This window comes from Marmota flaviventris, chromosome 12, assembly GCF_047511675.1.
Source record: "Marmota flaviventris isolate mMarFla1 chromosome 12, mMarFla1.hap1, whole genome shotgun sequence".
NCBI classification, from domain to species: Eukaryota; Metazoa; Chordata; class Mammalia; order Rodentia; family Sciuridae; genus Marmota; species Marmota flaviventris.
Genome location: NC_092509.1, coordinates 82,864,231 through 82,882,515, shown reverse-complemented (window position 1 = coordinate 82,882,515; position 18,285 = coordinate 82,864,231). Strand labels below are relative to the sequence as shown.

At 37.2% G+C, this 18,285-nt stretch overlaps 1 protein-coding gene across 1 annotated transcript; it reads left to right on the top strand.

Annotated features, from left to right (window-relative positions):
• The first annotated feature begins 10,999 nt into the window (after positions 1 to 10,999).
• On the top strand, positions 11,000 to 17,410 carry C12H1orf53 (chromosome 12 C1orf53 homolog). The gene is made up of 4 exons (XM_027945662.3): positions 11,000 to 11,100; positions 12,341 to 12,845; positions 15,734 to 15,835; positions 17,054 to 17,410. The coding sequence occupies exons 1-4, from the start codon at positions 11,000 to 11,002 to the stop codon at positions 17,123 to 17,125; spliced, it is 780 nt and encodes a 259-aa protein (XP_027801463.2). The 3' UTR covers positions 17,126 to 17,410.
• The last annotated feature ends 875 nt before the right edge of the window (positions 17,411 to 18,285 follow it).

Below are 18,285 nucleotides of genomic sequence, written 5' to 3'. Positions count from 1 at the left end.
AGGCAAGTGCTCTCCACTGAACTAGATGCCCATCTCTTCTTTTTCTTTTAATGCTCTGCACATTCATTATTGTGTTCATTATGTTCATTTCTTCTAACTTATCCTGTTTGGTATTCATTGTGCTTTCTGAATCTGAGAATTTGTGTGTTCTGTCAGTTGTAGAAAAAATTTCCTATTGTTCTTTTCACCATCTCTAGTGTTTCCTTGCGGAACTCCAATTAGACCATGAGAGATCTAATTCTGTCTTCCATGTCTATTTTATCTGATTCTGTCTTCCATGTCCCTGTATCCTGATTTCAAATCTCCTACCTCTTGTTCTTTTTGTTTTACTCTAATTTTTATATGTGTATATATTTTAAATTCTCTATTAATTCTAATTTTAATTAATTTTTACTTCATTTATGCTTAATCTACTCTTTGATTCAGTATTTTAAAATGTTAGCTTTTCTGTTTTTCATTTGTGAGTTTTAATTTCATGTTTATTTAAATCCACCCAGCTTCATGTTTTATCTTGTTACTATTTCACATTTTAATGTTTACTTCTTTAACATTTTAAAGCATTATTTTATATCTCTACTAAATAAATCTATTATTGGAAACTTTGGCTTTCTGTTCCTTTTTGTATTTACTGTTGCTGGTGTGTCTTATATTTTGGGGGCTATGGTATCATGTTCAGTAGAGCTTTTATGTAGGAATTTTATGGAGCAGGATTGAAGTTTATTTATAAATTCTCTAGAAATAATTTATTTCTTTATTTTTCCTTCTCTTGGGCAATCAGGGAGGGATTCTACCCATCTAGAGCAAGTTCTTATTATACTGACCTGAAATATATGATTTTTAACCCAAAGCTCATCTGTAAGCAGTGTCATCTTTATAAATGTGCAGGTCAGATTAAGTAGAGACAGACAAGTATCCTGCCCTCTCCCATCACTGACAAATAAATTTATTTTATAAATTTCCCATTTACCAAGGTTAGAGCTGTGATTAAGGTAAAGTAAGTGCCTTACTCACTTGAATGGAATCCCAGCCCTCACTAAAGGTATAGCTCTTTAAGTTTCTCAACGTTTAAAAGGACATTGGCTCACACTACTCATCTAGCACAGGCTAAGTCTCTGTCTCCTGGCTCCATTCAGCTACTAAAATCCAAGCATCATGGATATCAAGATTGACAGATGTCTCAAAGGCAAGTATAGTGCCAAAAACAAACCACCCTAATGTTTAGCTGAGTTTTCAGTCTGGGGTACCTCACTTTCCCTACTTTTTGCCAGCTCAGCTTTACATCTAAAAAAAAAATGCTGTTTTATTTTTCCATTTAGATATTTTGTAAGGAGTTGTTTTTAATAATATCTACTATCCTGTAGTCTTGGAAAGAGAAGTTCCTATAGTCTCATTATAAGAGAAATAAAACCTTTCCCAGCAGGATTCCTGTAGAATTTCCCCTTGTGTGTCACTGGTCACATGCTTGCATAAATCCATCAAATGCAAGGAAAATGGAGTTTCCAAAATTGGAAAGACTTGGCAGGATTTACTTCAGGGACACACAGGAAAAGGGAAGGACCATGAAACAAAATTGGGGAATAGGGAGGGAATAGCTGTTGGGGAGATGAAATAGCATGTCTGCAACATGGATAACTTAGGGGATATTGGCTGGATTAGTCTGATTAGAACAGAGTGCTTGACCTAGAGAGTAATAGGACATAAGATTGGAAAGGTTTTCCAGGGGTCAAAGTGTGGGAGTAACCTGAATGCCTAGTTAATGAGTTCATATTTTATCCTGTCCATGAAGTTGTGACATTGAGGATTTCTGAACCACAAAAAGACAATAAAAGCATGTGAGTACTGTTATTTTGACAACAGTGTTAAGAATGAATTAGATGAGGAAGAGAGTAGAGGTAGTAATTATAATTTAGGAAGCTTTTGTAATAACTTAGGCATGGAAAAAAAATAATATGAGCCATGTTGGATTACAATAGGATTTCAAACGAAAGGAGACACATTATGAAAACAATAAATGAAATTTGGTGATGAAATTGGATACAGAATAAATTATTTTTAAAAACATGAGAATTTGGTGCACTTAAATACATTTGATAGTGCACTATAGACCAGGGAATTTAGAGTCAGATTATAAGGTTCTAGTTTCAGATCTACCATTTCCTAGGTAGTAACCTTGGACAAATCTCTAAGCATCTTTATTCCTCCCCCAGTTTTATTAAGGAGAAATTGACACCAAATATTTATGGTGTACAATGTGATATTTTTCTGTGTGTTTATGAAGGGCTTTAGTTAATCATTTAAAACAATTGAATTAACATATCAATCACTTTGCATTCATTTTTATAGTAAGAACATTGAAAGTCTACTCTTTTAATGATTTCCAAGTATACAAAACATTATCGTTAACTATACGCACTCTGCTGTATAATATATCTCTAGGACTTAGTCAGCTTGCATTACTAAAATTTTGAGCCCTTTGACTAACAAGTGTTTTCCCCTCTCCCAAGTCCTTAGAAGCCACTATTCTACTCTTTGATTATTGAGTTTCATGATTTTTGTTGCTGTTGTTAGATATTTGATCGTTTTGAGATGGGGTCTCACTATGTTTCCCAGACCGGACTCAAACTCCTGGGCTTAAGTGTTCTCCTGCCTCAGCATCCTGAGTAGCTGGGACTACAGGCACACACCAGTGCACCTAACTTGACTATTTTAGATTCTTCAGATAAGTGTTAACAAATTGTGTTTGTGCTTCTGTGACTGGCCTATTCACTTAGTATAATATACTCCATATTCTTCCATATTGTTGCATATCGCAGAATTTCCTTCTTTTACAGCTGAATAATACCTTATTTTATGTGCTTGTCACATTTTCTTTTTTTATTTATTTTATTATTGGTTGTTCAAAACATTACAAAGCTCTTGACATATTATATTTCATACATTTGATTCAAGTTGGTTATGAACTCCCATTTTTACCCCGTATACAGATTGCAGAATCCCATCGGTTATACATCCATGTTTTTACATATTGCCATACTAGTGACTGTTGTATTCTGCTACCTTTCCTATCCTCTACTATCCCCCCTCCCTTCCACATTGTCACATTTTCTTTATCCATTCATCTGTCTATGGACATTTTGGTTGCTTCCATGTTTTGACTATTTTAATAATGTTGTAATAACTGTGGGAAAGAGCAGAAATCTTCAATATACTGATTTTAGGGCTGGGGTTGTTCACTCGCCTAGCATGAGCAAGGCCCTGCACCAAAACAAAGCTTTGATCCCCAGCACCAAAACAAAAACAAACATCAAGATATTGTTTTTAGGGCTGGGGCTGTAGCTCAGTGGCAGAGAGCTTGCCTAGCATGCATATGTGAGGCACTGGGTTCAATCCTCAGCACCACATAAAATTAAACAAATAAAGGCATTCTGTCCACCTACCACCACAAAAAATAAAAAGTAAAAAAGATATTGTTTTTAATTCCTTTGGATAAATACCCAGAAGTAGAGTTGCTGGATCATATGATAATTCCATGATTAATTTTCTTCCATACTGGCTACACAATTTATAGTCCCACCAACAGTGTACCTTAACAATTCCTTTTCCCATCCTTGCTAATACTCATCTTTTTAAAAAATAATAGTCGTCTTAACAGACGTAATGTGACATTTCATCGTAGTTTTGACTTATGTTCTCCTAACGCTTAGTGATTTTGAGCTTTTTAAGGTTTATTTATAAAATAGTTGAAAATGAATGTGCTGGAGTTAAATGAATTAACATTTAAGTGAAAAATCAAGTTGTTTAAGGTTATATTTAGTATGAATCCACTTATGTAAAGTTTAACAACAAAACACAATACCCATATTGTTGAGTAGTATGAGACCATTTATATAAAGTTTAACAATATAAAAAAATACCTACACCATTTTTACTATGTCCACATAGTGAAAATATACAGGCATGCATGGTGTCTTAGTCTGTTTCTGCTGCCATAATAAAATATTTGAGACTGGGTAATTTATAAAGAACAGAGTTCTAGAGGCTGAAAAGTCCAGGATCAAAGCATCAGCACATTCAGTGTTTGGTAATGGTTGTTTTCTGTTTCCAGGATAGTGTATTCTTGCTGCATCCCTACACAATGGAAGGGGGCAAAAAGGTACAAACACTGTCTTCACATGGCAGAATAGATGAAAGAGTAAAAGGGCAAAGGTAGTTCCCTCCAATGCTTTCATAATGGCATTAATCCCATTCTTGAGGGTGGAACCCTCATGACCTAAGTACCTCCCAGAGGCCTCACCTTTAATACTATCACTTTCTTGATTAGGTGTCAAAGCAAGAATTTTGGAGAGACACGTACATTCAATCTATAGCACATAAAAGTAATATATCTAAAATAATATAAGGTGGGGATTTGGAGCAAGAGAAACATGCTTGATGTGGTGTACACAGATTTAAAAACCATTTATATAATCTTTTGTTTCTTATACTCAGTGATAGGGATGTGGGTATTGTTACATTGTCTTTATATTTTTGTTTGTTTTTGACATATTTATAATAAAATCTAAGAAGTAATAGCATTCATCCTTCCTTTCTCACTGGGCATTGCCATGTCTGGATATGATGCCTGAAAACTGTGGCAATCTAGGCTGTCATTCTGAGGTGGGCAGTATAGTTATACATGGATTCACTGAGGGAAACCAGAGCTGAAGATGAAAAGAACTTAGTTCCTTGATGCTGTCAGAAAACCACTGAACCAACCCACACTGCAATGCCCATCTCTGGACTTCTTGTTCTGTAAGATGATCAAACAGGATTGGCATTTGCTGTTGCTGATAACCAAAAGCATCCAAACTAATACCATCCACAAAAGCCCTCTTCAGATCTTCCCATTGCCTAAAACAAGGTTTCCATTCAGAGCATTATCAAAATTATAAACATTCTTTATCATTCTTTACATCCTTTATTCTCAATTCAAATTCTACTTCTGTCATAGACTTTTCCTTACCCCAAATCTCTCCTTATTCTGAATAGCTTCATCCCTTGCTATGCATCATTATTTAGGGATACTCAATGGATATGTAAATTTAATTCTTTACAATCAAGATGCTTTGAAAACATAGTCTCTGGAATGTTAAACTGTAATTTTGGTTCACTGTACAAAGCTTTTATTTAAATTAGTGGAAAATCTATTTATTTATGTGTGCATAACTTTTTTTCAATAAAAATTAGTAATAATTCAATCAAGCTAAGCTGCGTGCCATTGTGGTTTGATTGTAAAATGGGTGATTGTATTGTTAAACAGCTGAGGACTAACATATTATAGGACTAAGAGCACAAAAGAGGTTTCTCAGTTCAGTAATAATCACAGCTAACTGTAACTGTTATGGACCATTACTATGTGCCAGGCACTTTGCTAGATATTTTATGTACACTATCTTATTTAACTCACAATAATTTGGCTCTGAGATATTATTCACATTTCACAGAGGAAGAAACCTACACTAACAGAATTTAAATAATCTTAGTCACGGAACTAGAAAGTGGATAGGTTAAGATTCAGTTAAGACAAGCTCTTTCCACAAGCCATGCCACCATTCCAGAATTTATTTACTGACTGAATTATGGGTTAATCACTCTAACAATCAAATAAAATGGTAGGCAGAAGATACACATTCCTTCTATCATTGAACTTAAACTGGTAGATGAACCATACAATTCGGTTTCAAATATATCACTGTATTATTTCAGAAATTTCAGTGTAAGCACAGCACTTATATTTTATAGCGCACAATTGGCCATGAAGCTTTGGTTTTTCTTTTACCATTGGTCTCAGTAATGTAATGCAAGCAGGGTTAGTTCATAACAATGCCATCCAAAATGTGCCATCAAGAAATGTGATCCGATAAAGCAACTGATGTTGACATTCTTACAGAATTATACAAATATGACAACCCACACAGCAATGGTACAATTTAACTGCTTGAGAAAAATCGTGTTCCCCAGGATTTCAAAGACACATCAGCTTTACACCTGCAGAAAACCTAAAGGGGTTGTGCGTGCTGTGTTGATCACTGAGGCATATCACTTGTACCCACCACTGGGAAGATATTAACATGGATCATACTCAGTAGACTAGTCATACATGTCAATGTCATGGGTATTTGACCTAAAACTCAGTGTGCCTTTCATTCCAGTCATGGAACAGTAGACATGCTTTTCTCCCTCAGGCAGCAACAAGAATTGCAAACAACAGTCTGATTTGTATGTTGTATTTATGGCCTTAACCAAGATCTCTGTTACAAATGTGATAGTATGTGGGAAATCCTATAAAACAATGGCTATCCATACAATTTTAAAGCACAGCATTGTGCTTTTAAAGGATTTGTTTTACTAATGTAAAAATTCTTGTAATTTTTTAAGCAATTTTCTTGCTGGAAATGCTACTGTTAACATTGAATAGACATTAAGAGTAGGCTTCGTTTCTAATACTTGCATAACAAAAGGTCTAGAAGTAATTAGTCTGGATATTTTATGTGACAGTGATTGTGTGCATGTAGTTTATAATTGGAATGATTGTTCAGGGTTAACAAGGCTGCATTTCACTGTCAACATATACTTACTTCATTTGGAATGAAGCCCATATACTGCATTTACCATTAATTCAATGACTGGGAGAAACTTACAAAATAGATTGCCAAAAAAATTCACAGTTACCTTGTTATCTTAGTATATTGTGTCTCAGAACAATAGCCTAAGAACAACTGATGTGCTAGTAAATCTCAATCATGAGTTCTTAGTCATAAACTACTAAAAGAAAGTGCATTTGTATAATTTCTTTACTATGCAACTCACATTTAGGTTTTTGCTGCTGTTATTTGTTCGTTCATTCATAAAACAAGCTTTCTTTTTCTTTTATTTTTTAGCATTTCCGAGGTACTTGTGCTACTGGCAATACAGATAAGTCAAATAACCTTTGTTCTTAAAGATCTCACAGTCTGGCAGTAAAGCAAAACTCATAAAATTATGCAAGAGAAAAAGCACAAATGAAGAGTCAAGCTTTGGATTTTATATGAGCCTTGAGGTCATGTTTCCGGCCCATCCTGCAGAGGAGACAGGGGAAGCAATGAGCAAAGTGAGGAGTCCAGGAAGACTTGATGATGTGGGAGGTGATGTGGTTTGAGGCCTTAAGGACAGGTAAAATAACTTCACTAACCCAAGGAAAAGAGATTGAAGATTGAGGCAGAATGAGGGGGTAGGACATTTCTTGTCAGAATAAACAACATACACAAAGAATAGCTCTCCAGCACTTTGCAAAGGGTGCTAATACAAAATAAGTCCTCATTATTCACTACCATATATGGTGTGTGTGTGTGTGTGTGTGTGTGTGTGTGTCTTTCTTTGGGGGGTGCTAGCGACTGCACACAGGGGTGCTTAACCACTGAATCATATCCCCACCCCATTTTATTCATTTATTTTAAATTTTGACATAGGGTCTTGTTAAGTCACTTACAGCATCATTAAGTTTCTGAGGCTGGCTTTGAACTTGCAATCTCCTGTCTCAGCCTCCAGAGCCACCAGGATTAAAGGGGTGCACCACCACATCCAGTCATTATTTATGTTAATGGACTATTCTATTCTTTATAATGAACTACAACAGTGATAGAAGAAAAAGAAAGAATAATTTGAGGCTTTAAAAATATATATATTTGAGATAATTAGAGACTACCTACCAAGCTTGGCAAAACTTGGTGATAGTCTGGATGGGGAGATGTGAGAAGAGTTCAGGACTAGCCCAAGATCTCTTAAATCTACAAATGGTTGGGTAGCTGTGCCTTTATAATGGAACATAAAATGGGGAAATAAGATTTCAAATGAAATGATGATTAAGTCCATTTTGGGAATGAGGAGTTTGGGGATATTGTTAAATGTTTATGTCCAGCAGGCAGATGAATATATATGTGTGTTGCTCTCACAAGCTTTGGCCCTGATTAAGAAATCTGTGAATCATTAGCATAATTAATTATAACTGATTAAGAACATAAACACAAAGTCACTGGAAGTATGATACAGTGAGAGGAACAGTAGGCTGAGGATTGCTGAAGAACTGAGGAAAACAAACATCATAAGAACATAAATATAAAGAATTGGTAGTATCATAGGTCAAGAAGAGAGCTCTGAGGTGCAGATAATCTACCCCTTTAAAAGCAGCATGGAGTTTTAGACAGGTAAGTAGTATATAAGGGCACTGGATTTAGCAGTCAAGTCAACCCTGATGTTGGCAGTGGGGGTAGAAGCCAGACTACTATTCTTTAAAGAATGATTGAGAAAGTGGATGAGCAAATGAAAAGCCTACATTACTTCATTTTGTACACGTTCCAAGATAACAAAAACAAAATGGAATGATAAGGGCCAAATGCAGCAGTGCTCTAGGCATGGAACGTTGGTGGAGTGGCATCTACTGTGAAGTCAGCAGAGATTTGTTGGGCTTTAAAATAGAAATGGTTATAATTCCCCAAAGAATTTTCTAAGACCAGCTCTGTGAAACAAAGTGTGCTACTGGATATCCGATTAAATGGAAAAAAGATTCCCTAAAGGCAACCTTAGGGGCATGTAACATTTGCTCTCAATCATAAGAATTGATAGTGAAAATGCACTCTACTTGGAGCACGACATGTCACAACATACCATTCGGGTATTTGAAAAACATCAGATACATAAATCAGTGTCCAAAAGGAATTCAATAAAACAGGCAGAATATGGACAAGAAATTTGTTGGTAGCTCTATGGCTCCAGCACTAATTTGTCCATGAACAGCTCAATAGATTCATAATTCATTAAAAGATAACACTTAAAGTCAATTAGAGGCAGGATTTCAAGAGCTTAGATGAGATCATTTGATAATGAATGTATCTATTTTGTTTGTCAATAAAATAGTCCATTGTTATTTAATAAGACTTTAGATTTAGTATTTCTTTACATTTAAGTTTTTTTCAAAAACATTTATTTGTAATAATATGTAATCTGTATTTTCAAATATGCAGTATTATGTACAGAAGATAAATTTAAAATTTTGTATGGCAGTTTTGCCCAGTAGTTGGGATTATATATTTCAGAATGAACCATTGACTTCTTTATCCAATCAAAAATTCATTATTCATTACTCAATATGTGCCTTAATGCTATGTGCCAAAGGAGATGATGTCCTGTGAGATATAAAAATGAAAGCAATATGCTCCATGTTGTCTTGTTTATGGTATTTTGGGAAAACAATGCCCAAGAAATGACTACATTTGAAAAGCTAAAAGTTCTGCTAGGCATGGTAGTGCACCCCTGTAATCCCAGCAGCTCAGGAGGCTGAGGCAGAAGGATCAGGAGTTCAAAGCCAACCTCAGCAAAATTGAGGCACTAAGCAACTCAGTGAGACCCTGTCTCTAAATTTAAAAAAAAAAAAAAAGTACAAAAAATAGGGTTGGGGATGGACTCACTTTAGTGACCCTGAGTTCAATCTCCAGTACACGGTACCCCCATGCGGCCCACAAAAAATCAGTGATCTATTTGTTAAATTGTTCCCTCAGCATTAGTACAGATCATTTTCAGCCATAGGTTTGTTTGGGTGGGGCTGCCTATAGTCATACCCAGGACAGCCTCTGATTGACTTGAGTGTAACCTATACTCCTAAGATTGGTTCAGGAATGAATCCATGATGAAGCACACTATAAGACTACCAAGAGGGATACAAGTCTTCTCCTATCCTGGAGCTTTATAGCAAGGTTCTTTCCCTATCTATCATCTATCTATCTATCTATCTGCACAAGGATGAGAAACAATGATATCCTAGGAACTGTCTTCAGCTATCTTTCATCAATGAGAAAAGAGCCTTCCTGAAAAAGAACTAGCCCTGAGGAGGCAAAGCTGAAAAATGGAAAGAACTAAGCCTTGGTCTGTAATCAAGTTATGCCTCATGGTTATATATGCAAACAAATTCCTTTTCTTATAAGGAGAGTTGAGTTTTACAAGATATATATGTATATGTATACATAATATATGTATACTAACCTACAGCTCTAACATACCTATTTAAAAATTAATATAAGTGAAATATAGGGAAATGCATTTCCCTAAAACCTGCTCCCCAACACAGCAAGCATGTTCAATATCAACATAAACATCCCAAATGAAGGGAAGGGTTATAAAACATATCCAGCATCATATTACATGCAGGTCTGTAGCACAAAACAAGTCTTTCTAGAGCAAATCTAGATGTAAATCCTTCAAAAATAAAATGAGAACTCAATCTACCATACTAAAGTGGGGTTTTGTCCTCCACTTTTGTTTTTTCTAGTGGGAGTATAAAATATTTGAGAAGAAACAAACACACATATAATAATCTAAGAGTCAAGTCCTGAGGAAGATTTATAAAACAAGAGGCACCATGAAAGTTACTTGATATTCAATGAAAGACTATAAAGATCAAATGAAAACTGAAGGGATGGATAATGTATTCAATATCTAATTGATATTCTAATTAAATTACCAATTATTTAGGGATCATTAGTAGTGAGATACTTTCTCATCTCTTTTAATAACATAGATTTCCAATGTTGATCATATTTTAAAGATATATCTATAAGAATCAACACAGTGATGGTAACATGTAAATAGCCTTTTCAGCCCAAATGTCCAGAGGTCTTGACTAAGCAGGATGATTTTTAACTTGGGAATGGAGATTAGAAAAAAAGTTCTGCCTGATTCAGTGATCTGCCTTACCAAGTAATCTGAAAACCAGTTTTACATCTTTTAAAATTACTGTTTTTTAATTTTAAAATAATTACATTCATAAAAAGTTGTAAATACCATACAGAGATGTTCTATATACCCTTCACCAAATTTCCCTCAAGGTTTACATCTAACTTTTTTTTTACAAAATGAAAACCAGGAATTTGACATTGGAACAATGTGTGCATAGTTCTATGACACTGATCACAGGTAAATTTGTGTAATCATGGACCAGATACAGAACTATGACATTGCCACAAGGATCTCCTTTGTTCAACCCCTTTACAGTCACTTCCACACTCCCATCTCCACCAAAACAAATTTCATGTAACAACTACTCTTTCTAGATGACTCCATTTATTTTTCTATTTAAATCTGGTCTTGTCTATTTCATATCTGTAAAATGCTTTTCTCATTTTGAATTTGACGTCCTGGCCTATTCATGGGCCTGATGCTCAATTTTGAAAACACCTCAATAAATCTGAACCTTCAAACTTATTTCCTTTAAAATTTGGTGGTGATGGAAGTCTGACTTATGGTGAATTCTCTTTTCTAATAAAAAGTACTCATTTTTGGTGATTTCAATTTTGGCCCCATGCTTCCATAGCTTTCTCTAGAATCTCCCCTTAGCCTTCCAGGTTTTAACCTTTTTTCTCGCAACAGTAAAATCCAGATTCTAATTTATTATTCCAACCAAAGGAAACATTTGCAAGATAGGATTACAACACATTAATTCACCGAGATTTACAAAGTACCTATAATGTTGTTTCAATTAGGTCTTAAGACTGAGCCTAGGGTTGTGGCTCAGTGGTAGAGCACTTGCTTCGCATGCATGAGGCACTTGAGTTTGATCCTCAGCACCACATAAAAATAAATAAAATAAAGATATTGTGTCCATCTACAACTAAATTAAAAAAAAAAGATAATTAAAATGATTACAGCGTTACACGTTAAATGCAGATACCATAAAAGGGCTTGGATGCTCTACGGTGGCTAAGTCATCCTTCTTGCGGGCAACTAAAGACTCTTAACTCTTGTCCTCAAATATTCATTCCAGCTCTCAGATCTTCACATTGAAGAGCACACACACACAAAAAAAACTGCTACTCTTCAATCTGGCCTTCTCTTGAAACCTAGGCTAGAGGTTGGGAATGGGATGGTGCTAATTTAATTCTAACACCTGAAATTACCTCCCGAGCTTGTGCTAATTTTCTCAAAATCAATTTTTGGGGAGTATCAGGATAACTTTCAGCTCAGAGACGAAATGTAATTTTAGTTTGGACTTTGTAAATACTTCACAACACAAAAACAGCACCTTTTCTTATTCAGCACGCAGTTTTTACTTTTGGTTTTCATTGTAGGGTGGGGCCAAAGAACCAAGATTCTGCTTAAACTTTATTCCCACCCACAGTGCCCGTAAACACGGCCTTTTGCAGATAGGCCCAAGGTGGCAACAGTCCTCAGTTTCTGGGATTTCAACAGTTGAGCGGCTGTGCTCAATCTAGTCTAATCTGACATGAGAAAGCTGCCCACCCTCCTCTCAGGAAGAAACATAATTTTAATGTAGGTGCAGAGGCGGGGCCGCACTTCTCGGCGGCGCCTCCGCACTTCCTTGGCGCCACATTAGCAGCCTCCGGAGTCCACCTAGGTACCGCGGGGGCAGCCTGGCAAGGCTCCAGGCCCGCGCCCCCGCCCTTTTTTCCGGGGTGGCTCCGCGCGGCCGGCGTCCTGCACCAGGCTTGCGCTCGCCTCCCTGCCGGGCGCGGGAAGGGCGCTCCGCCTCCCAAAGGCCAGCGGCGGCCATGGCGGCCAAGGCGGCCAGTCAGGTCCGGGCGTGGGCGGGCGCCGCGCTCCGCAGGCCAGCCCACACCGCCCGGCCACCAGTCCCTCTCTGGGTCGGCACAGGGTTCCGACAGCGTCTGGGCCTCACGCTGGATTCGGCAGAGGGAGACCACGGCGGGTCCACGCCCGGCTCGCAAGGCGGGCCCGATGGAGCAGCAAAGCTCTCGGCGAACGAAGAGTTAACCGCAGCGGAACAGCAGATCGCGGAGCTGCACGCCGCCGCCTGCGCGGTGAGACCCCGCCCGGTCCCGCCCCGGCGCCGCGCCTGCGCACGCCGCCTCTCCCGCCCCGAGGTCGCCCCACTCTGGAGAGCAGCTGGGAGCGCCGGCTGCTGGGTCTCCGGCCTCGGGCCCCAACCCGCACCATTTCGCTGGAAATCCGGCGTTCTGGACAAAGCGTTTACTGCGTATTTTGAGGGAGAGCTAGACTCATTTTCTGATTAACATCCTAGCTAAACTCGGGGCGCAGAGTGGGACCCACCACCGAGCGTGTGTTTGTGCTCCCGCGTCCGTGTGCGTGTGGGGGGGCGGGTGTTAAAGCTTTGATGGAAATGAAATAATTGAAATCATAGGAAAAATTTGCTGTGTTATAGAAATATGATGTATCTCTATTCTCCCTTGAACAATTTTCTGTTTCCAGTGATTTTAATAATGAGAAATAAGACAATTTTTGCTACCGTCCTCTGTTCTTTTTCCTCTCATCAGGTGTTTACATTCTTCCTAAACACTCTTGAACTACATTTGCTTCTATTTTGTGGTTTTGATGATTGCTTCTTACTACCAATATCCGAACTCAGTGGCTCTCTCTGTCCTCCACCATCAGCCGTGCTGGGGATAGAACCCTGGGCCTCGCACGTGCTGGGTGCTCTCTCAATGAGCATACCAGCAGCTTTCCCTTGTAACTTTTCAGACTGCATAAGTTAGAAGATAGCACATTTACCTTTGTATTTCCTTTACAAAAGAAAGGATGGGATAAAAAGAGAAACATTTCTATAACAATGATAGAAAAATGATATGAAATTAACTGCAGGCTCATGTGTGTGTATGCATCCATGTCCAGTACTTAATAGGACTAGTGTTATAAGGTATGGCCAGAGCTAGAGGGGTAAAAAAGAAAATCTTGGAGCTTGACTAAAGTTGATTTTTTAAAATGACAATTTGAAGGCCTTGAGAATCCACTGACCCATTCAAGTATTGAAATTGAATAAAGATGCATGCTGAAATGACTGACAGCTTTTGATTATTCTTGTTTATACTTTTAAAAACAGCATGTGTGATTTGTTACCACACTTCACATATAAATATGGTGATATAGCCATAAGTTTCATTCTCTTTAGAGCAAACACCAACAGCATATAAAGATAGGTTCAGTCAGCATGAGGAAAGAAAAGAACTTTTTCTCGCTCAGGGAATCTACACTTGTTTCATCAGTGTCAGTATCAGGTAAAATGACAATCCAGGAAACCGTTAGTAAACCCAGTGACAATTTTGTTTTTCAACAAATCAGAGCTAGCTCACAATGGTCCTTCTACGCCTCAGGCAGGATGCTCTCTTACCTTTCTCTCAGTGCTGATGTGCATCACTGATCACCTTGGTCTCCAATCAGACTGTCAACCCTCTTGCTGAATCTTTGTTGCCACCATGATGTAAGCCTCCTTTATGAAGGACAAATTAAGTGTGTATGGGCAACTAAGGAGCTCAGAGGTGCTCAATCAATGTGGAAAGGAAAGCAGCCAGCGCATGTGCAGAAGCAACCCTTTATGTTTCCAAGTTGCCAGATAATTGCCCTCAGAATACACCCAGAAGCTATGAAAAGTAAAAAGAAGACTGCTACAAAGTTCTCAGTATTTTTTTCTTTTTTCCAAGTTTCCATATAGGGCTTTGTAAATAAGGAATTGAGGTCCTGACAATTGGTCATTCAATAGTTGTGTTTAGTGTTCCTGGCTTCATGTAATCTGCTTCTGGTCCCAGAGGATGTGGAAGGCCCCTGAAACCAGGCTTGTGCCTTGCTGGATTTCTGTGGCCCTGGTCTAGCTTTACTGAAATGTCTTAGAATGAACTTGTCCTTTTGCTACACACTCTATTCACAAAATTTAGTTGGTTAAAACCTCAACCACAATAAAATATCCAGCCATTAAATAAGATAGTGAACAACAAAAGAAGTTGTTTGTGACTCCCTACAAAAATGTATGTCTGAAGATAGGCTGGTTTCATGTGTATTTTAATGAAAAGTTTCTATACAGGAGTGATTCAGTGACTTACTACATGGTAAGAGGTTTATATAAAAACCTCATGGGGAATTTACCCTACAAAATCTCAAAGCTAAGTAGTGTCACCTATATGACCCAATCCATGAAGTTATAATTTACTTTTACCTTCACAGAAAGTAATTGAGATGCTTTTATTCATTTGTTTTACTATGTTTGAATGTAGGTAGAGAATGTTTCCTTGACATGTGAAGCAGTCTACTAAAAGTTGACTTTGATCAAACTTGTGAAAGCAGTGAGTGTTAATATGTTAAAACAATACTTTTTCACTTAAAAATAGAATAACACTCCAGGAGAAAAAAAAAGGAAAATAGTGTAAAACGTATAATAGGGTAACACATCATGAAAGTAAAGAAAAGCATTCAATAATAGGAAAGGCAATACTTTTCTATAAGGAATGCTGGTTTTGATTAGCACCTTTTCTGTAAGTTTAAATCATGATTCACATATTTTAAGTTCTAAAATTGCAATTGCAACTTCTGAGTGAAAGTTCATTTTCAGCCTCTTAAGCTCTTAAAATCATTTAAATCACCTGTTATTAAGTGTGTTACCTAGAAACTGAATGAAAAATATCAGAGCAGTGGCTACATTGTTATTGAGTATAGAGGAGGTCTTGTTTTCCCATCAACTTCTCATTTTTCTCAAATTGTATATTTTCTTCTTTAGTCACATAAAGTTAGATTGTATATAATGTCAGAATGCATTCAGTCTTTAATTGCAAATGCCGCTAACATTGCTGAGAAGTTTAATATTGTTTTTAAAATTGTTTTTGCAGTATTTTAGAAGTAGAAGTTATGTTGAGATATGATGAACATAGAGATTAATGAATTGTTTTGTTTTATTACTCTTCAGACTGGCCAGCTTAACTATGTGGACCCAGCTACTGGCTACACGGTGCTCACACGGATAGCCCACTTGCAGAGAGGTTCCTGCTGTGGCTCCGCCTGTAGACACGTGAGTAACAATTCTCGCCTTACAGCAGCAGTTTTTGGTGCTTCGTAAATACCTATTATTTGAACAACAAGTCAAATAAAAAAGCTAAATAAACCTGGAGTGCACTTTTCACAAGTTACTTTAGCCAAGGACAATGAAGTCCTTAGTACCAACATAGGACCTTTAAAGTTAATGGAATTTTGTAACCTTTCACTGCAAGTATCAGTTCCCTCAAATGCTATACTTGATATTCATGGGAGCTCTTTATTACAAGGAAACTTTTCATGAAGTTTCAAATAAGTTATGTTTACTGGGCAGGTACAAAGAGACAAGAAGAGAAATCAAGAATGTTGCAAACTAGATCCCAGAAAGCTTTTCTTTTATTATTAGCTGAATAAATAGAAATTTGCCCAGCATTGAGAGGTGGGTTTACTTAAAATAGTAAATATTTCTTTCTTCCTTGCCCTTCTCTCCCTTCCCTTCCTTTCGTATCCTTCTCTTCCCCTGCATCCTTCCCTTTTGTCCTTCCTGCTTCCTTTTGTCTTTGTTCCCACCCCCCAGTCTGTGCTTCAAATAGTCTGTGAAGTTAGATTACCCTGAATTTAGTGCTTTTCATTTCCTAATATATTTATGTCAATAGATATATTTCTATTTATACTGATTAAGATGAACTAACTACTACTGCCCTATATTGATTAAAGAAAACCAGGATTTTTTTTTTAATTATCAAAAGGTACATCATTAAGGTAAATTGTTATAGGCTTAAGATTATAAACTTAACATCTGTATACAGAACACTTTGCATGTTTTGTTGCAAGAAGGTGTTATTTCCTTTAACTAACCTACTTGAAAATTATAGACATTAAATGCAGGTATTAATCATAGCCGGTATTAAAAATTTCACCCTTCACTTTTATGTATGCTCCTACCTATGCCATTAGCTGTTTCTAATCAAATGCATAAGAGTTTCGAGTAAATTGAGGACTTCAGTATTTTCCAAGAGTGGATTTTTGACAGTAAAATGCTTAAGGTTGGAAGGATGCATTTAGGAAATGGTTCTTGGACCTAATTAGGACCATTTGCCTGAGGTTGCCATTATTTTCCTCTTAGTCTGCAAAACGTGATAGACCAAATGATCTATATAATGTTATTAGCAGTCTTTTTTTCACCATAAGACGTGTGTTTTTTCAAGATGATTATTAGATAACTCAATAATGCTATGTATTATTTCTTTTTCAGTGTCCATATGGTCAAGTCAATGTTAAAGATCCATCTAAAAAGAAGAAATTCAATTCATATTTTTATGTTTGACAACAGTTTTATCTCCGTTGTCTAAGTGAACTTGTAATTTTTAAGAAATGAAGCCTTAATCCAGGATTGCTCTCTGTGCTGTTAAGTATTTGAGCTCTAATTTAATCTTCAATACATATATTAAAAGAACATCAATAAAAGAAAAAGCTAACAAATGTTATGTGTTTCTGAAGTGGCACATTGATAGCTATTTTCCTTTCTTTTTGCTTCATTATCAGACACATATGTTGAAGAAAGAAAATAATGACTGTTCTATTAAATAAAAGTAGCAATTGGGTCACATGAGTAGCTCTTGATTTTTCTTAGCCTTGGTTCTCCCACTGTTTTCTCATCAGTGTTACTATCCAAGGGGGGTTGCTGGCAAATGGAACAGTACATCCTTCATTTTATTTATATCTGGAGCTATAAGGAGATTGATATAATGTTATGTTGTGCAGCATATGAGTGCCCAAGAAGTGCCATCCTGCATTAAGAAATGCTCTCATCTTCCATCTGTTCCTTCAATGAAAACTTTAAATCATTGTGACTTGGGGGTCAGGCCGCTGAAGATGCCACACTTAGACCATTCTTTCTTCCCTCCCCCATCCTTTCCTCCTCCATCTCTTTTGATACTTCTCAGGCAAATTTATCCTAGAATGTATTATTAGCTACATCCATTCTATTCACTGTGGTAATGCCCCTGTGAAGTGCCAGTCTCCAAGCTGAGTAGGTGCTCCCAGGGACTGTTCTTTTCACACCATCCCAGCTTCTCCATGAGGATAGCAGCCCCCAAGAGACCCTTTTCTGCCTAGTGGAATTCATTCAGTAAAATGAGGCTGCTGCCTACTAGGAAGGCTGGCTTTGCTCATAACTGACCTTCATTGAGCCTTATACTGGTGGAATCTGAAAGGTTCTTGAACACCTCAGGGGTCTACTTCAGGCTGGCCTGTGGCCCCAAGGGCTTTCAGTTTCTAAGCAGAGGGCCCTGGTACCTTCTAAATAAATAATTCAAAATAAAAGCCTTTCCTAACTGTACAATATGTGAAAAGAAGCCTAGTGATTTCAATGTTTCTCTTAATTATAACTCTCTGTTTTCTTATGTCTAATATTAAATTGCCTCCATATATTGTGGCATTTTTGATGCCCCTAGTTCTGCTGATGCCTTAACCATGGCACCCCAA

Coding starts and splice junctions, on each gene's coding strand:
- C12H1orf53 (XM_027945662.3), top strand. CDS start 11,000: ATGGACCAGATACAGAACTATGACATTGCCACAAGGATCTCCTTTGTT. Junction 11,101..12,340: donor TCCACCAAAACAAATTTCAT/GTAACAACTACT, acceptor ATTTTAATGTAG/GTGCAGAGGCGGGGCCGCAC. Junction 15,836..17,053: donor GTGGCTCCGCCTGTAGACAC/GTGAGTAACAAT, acceptor TTTCTTTTTCAG/TGTCCATATGGTCAAGTCAA.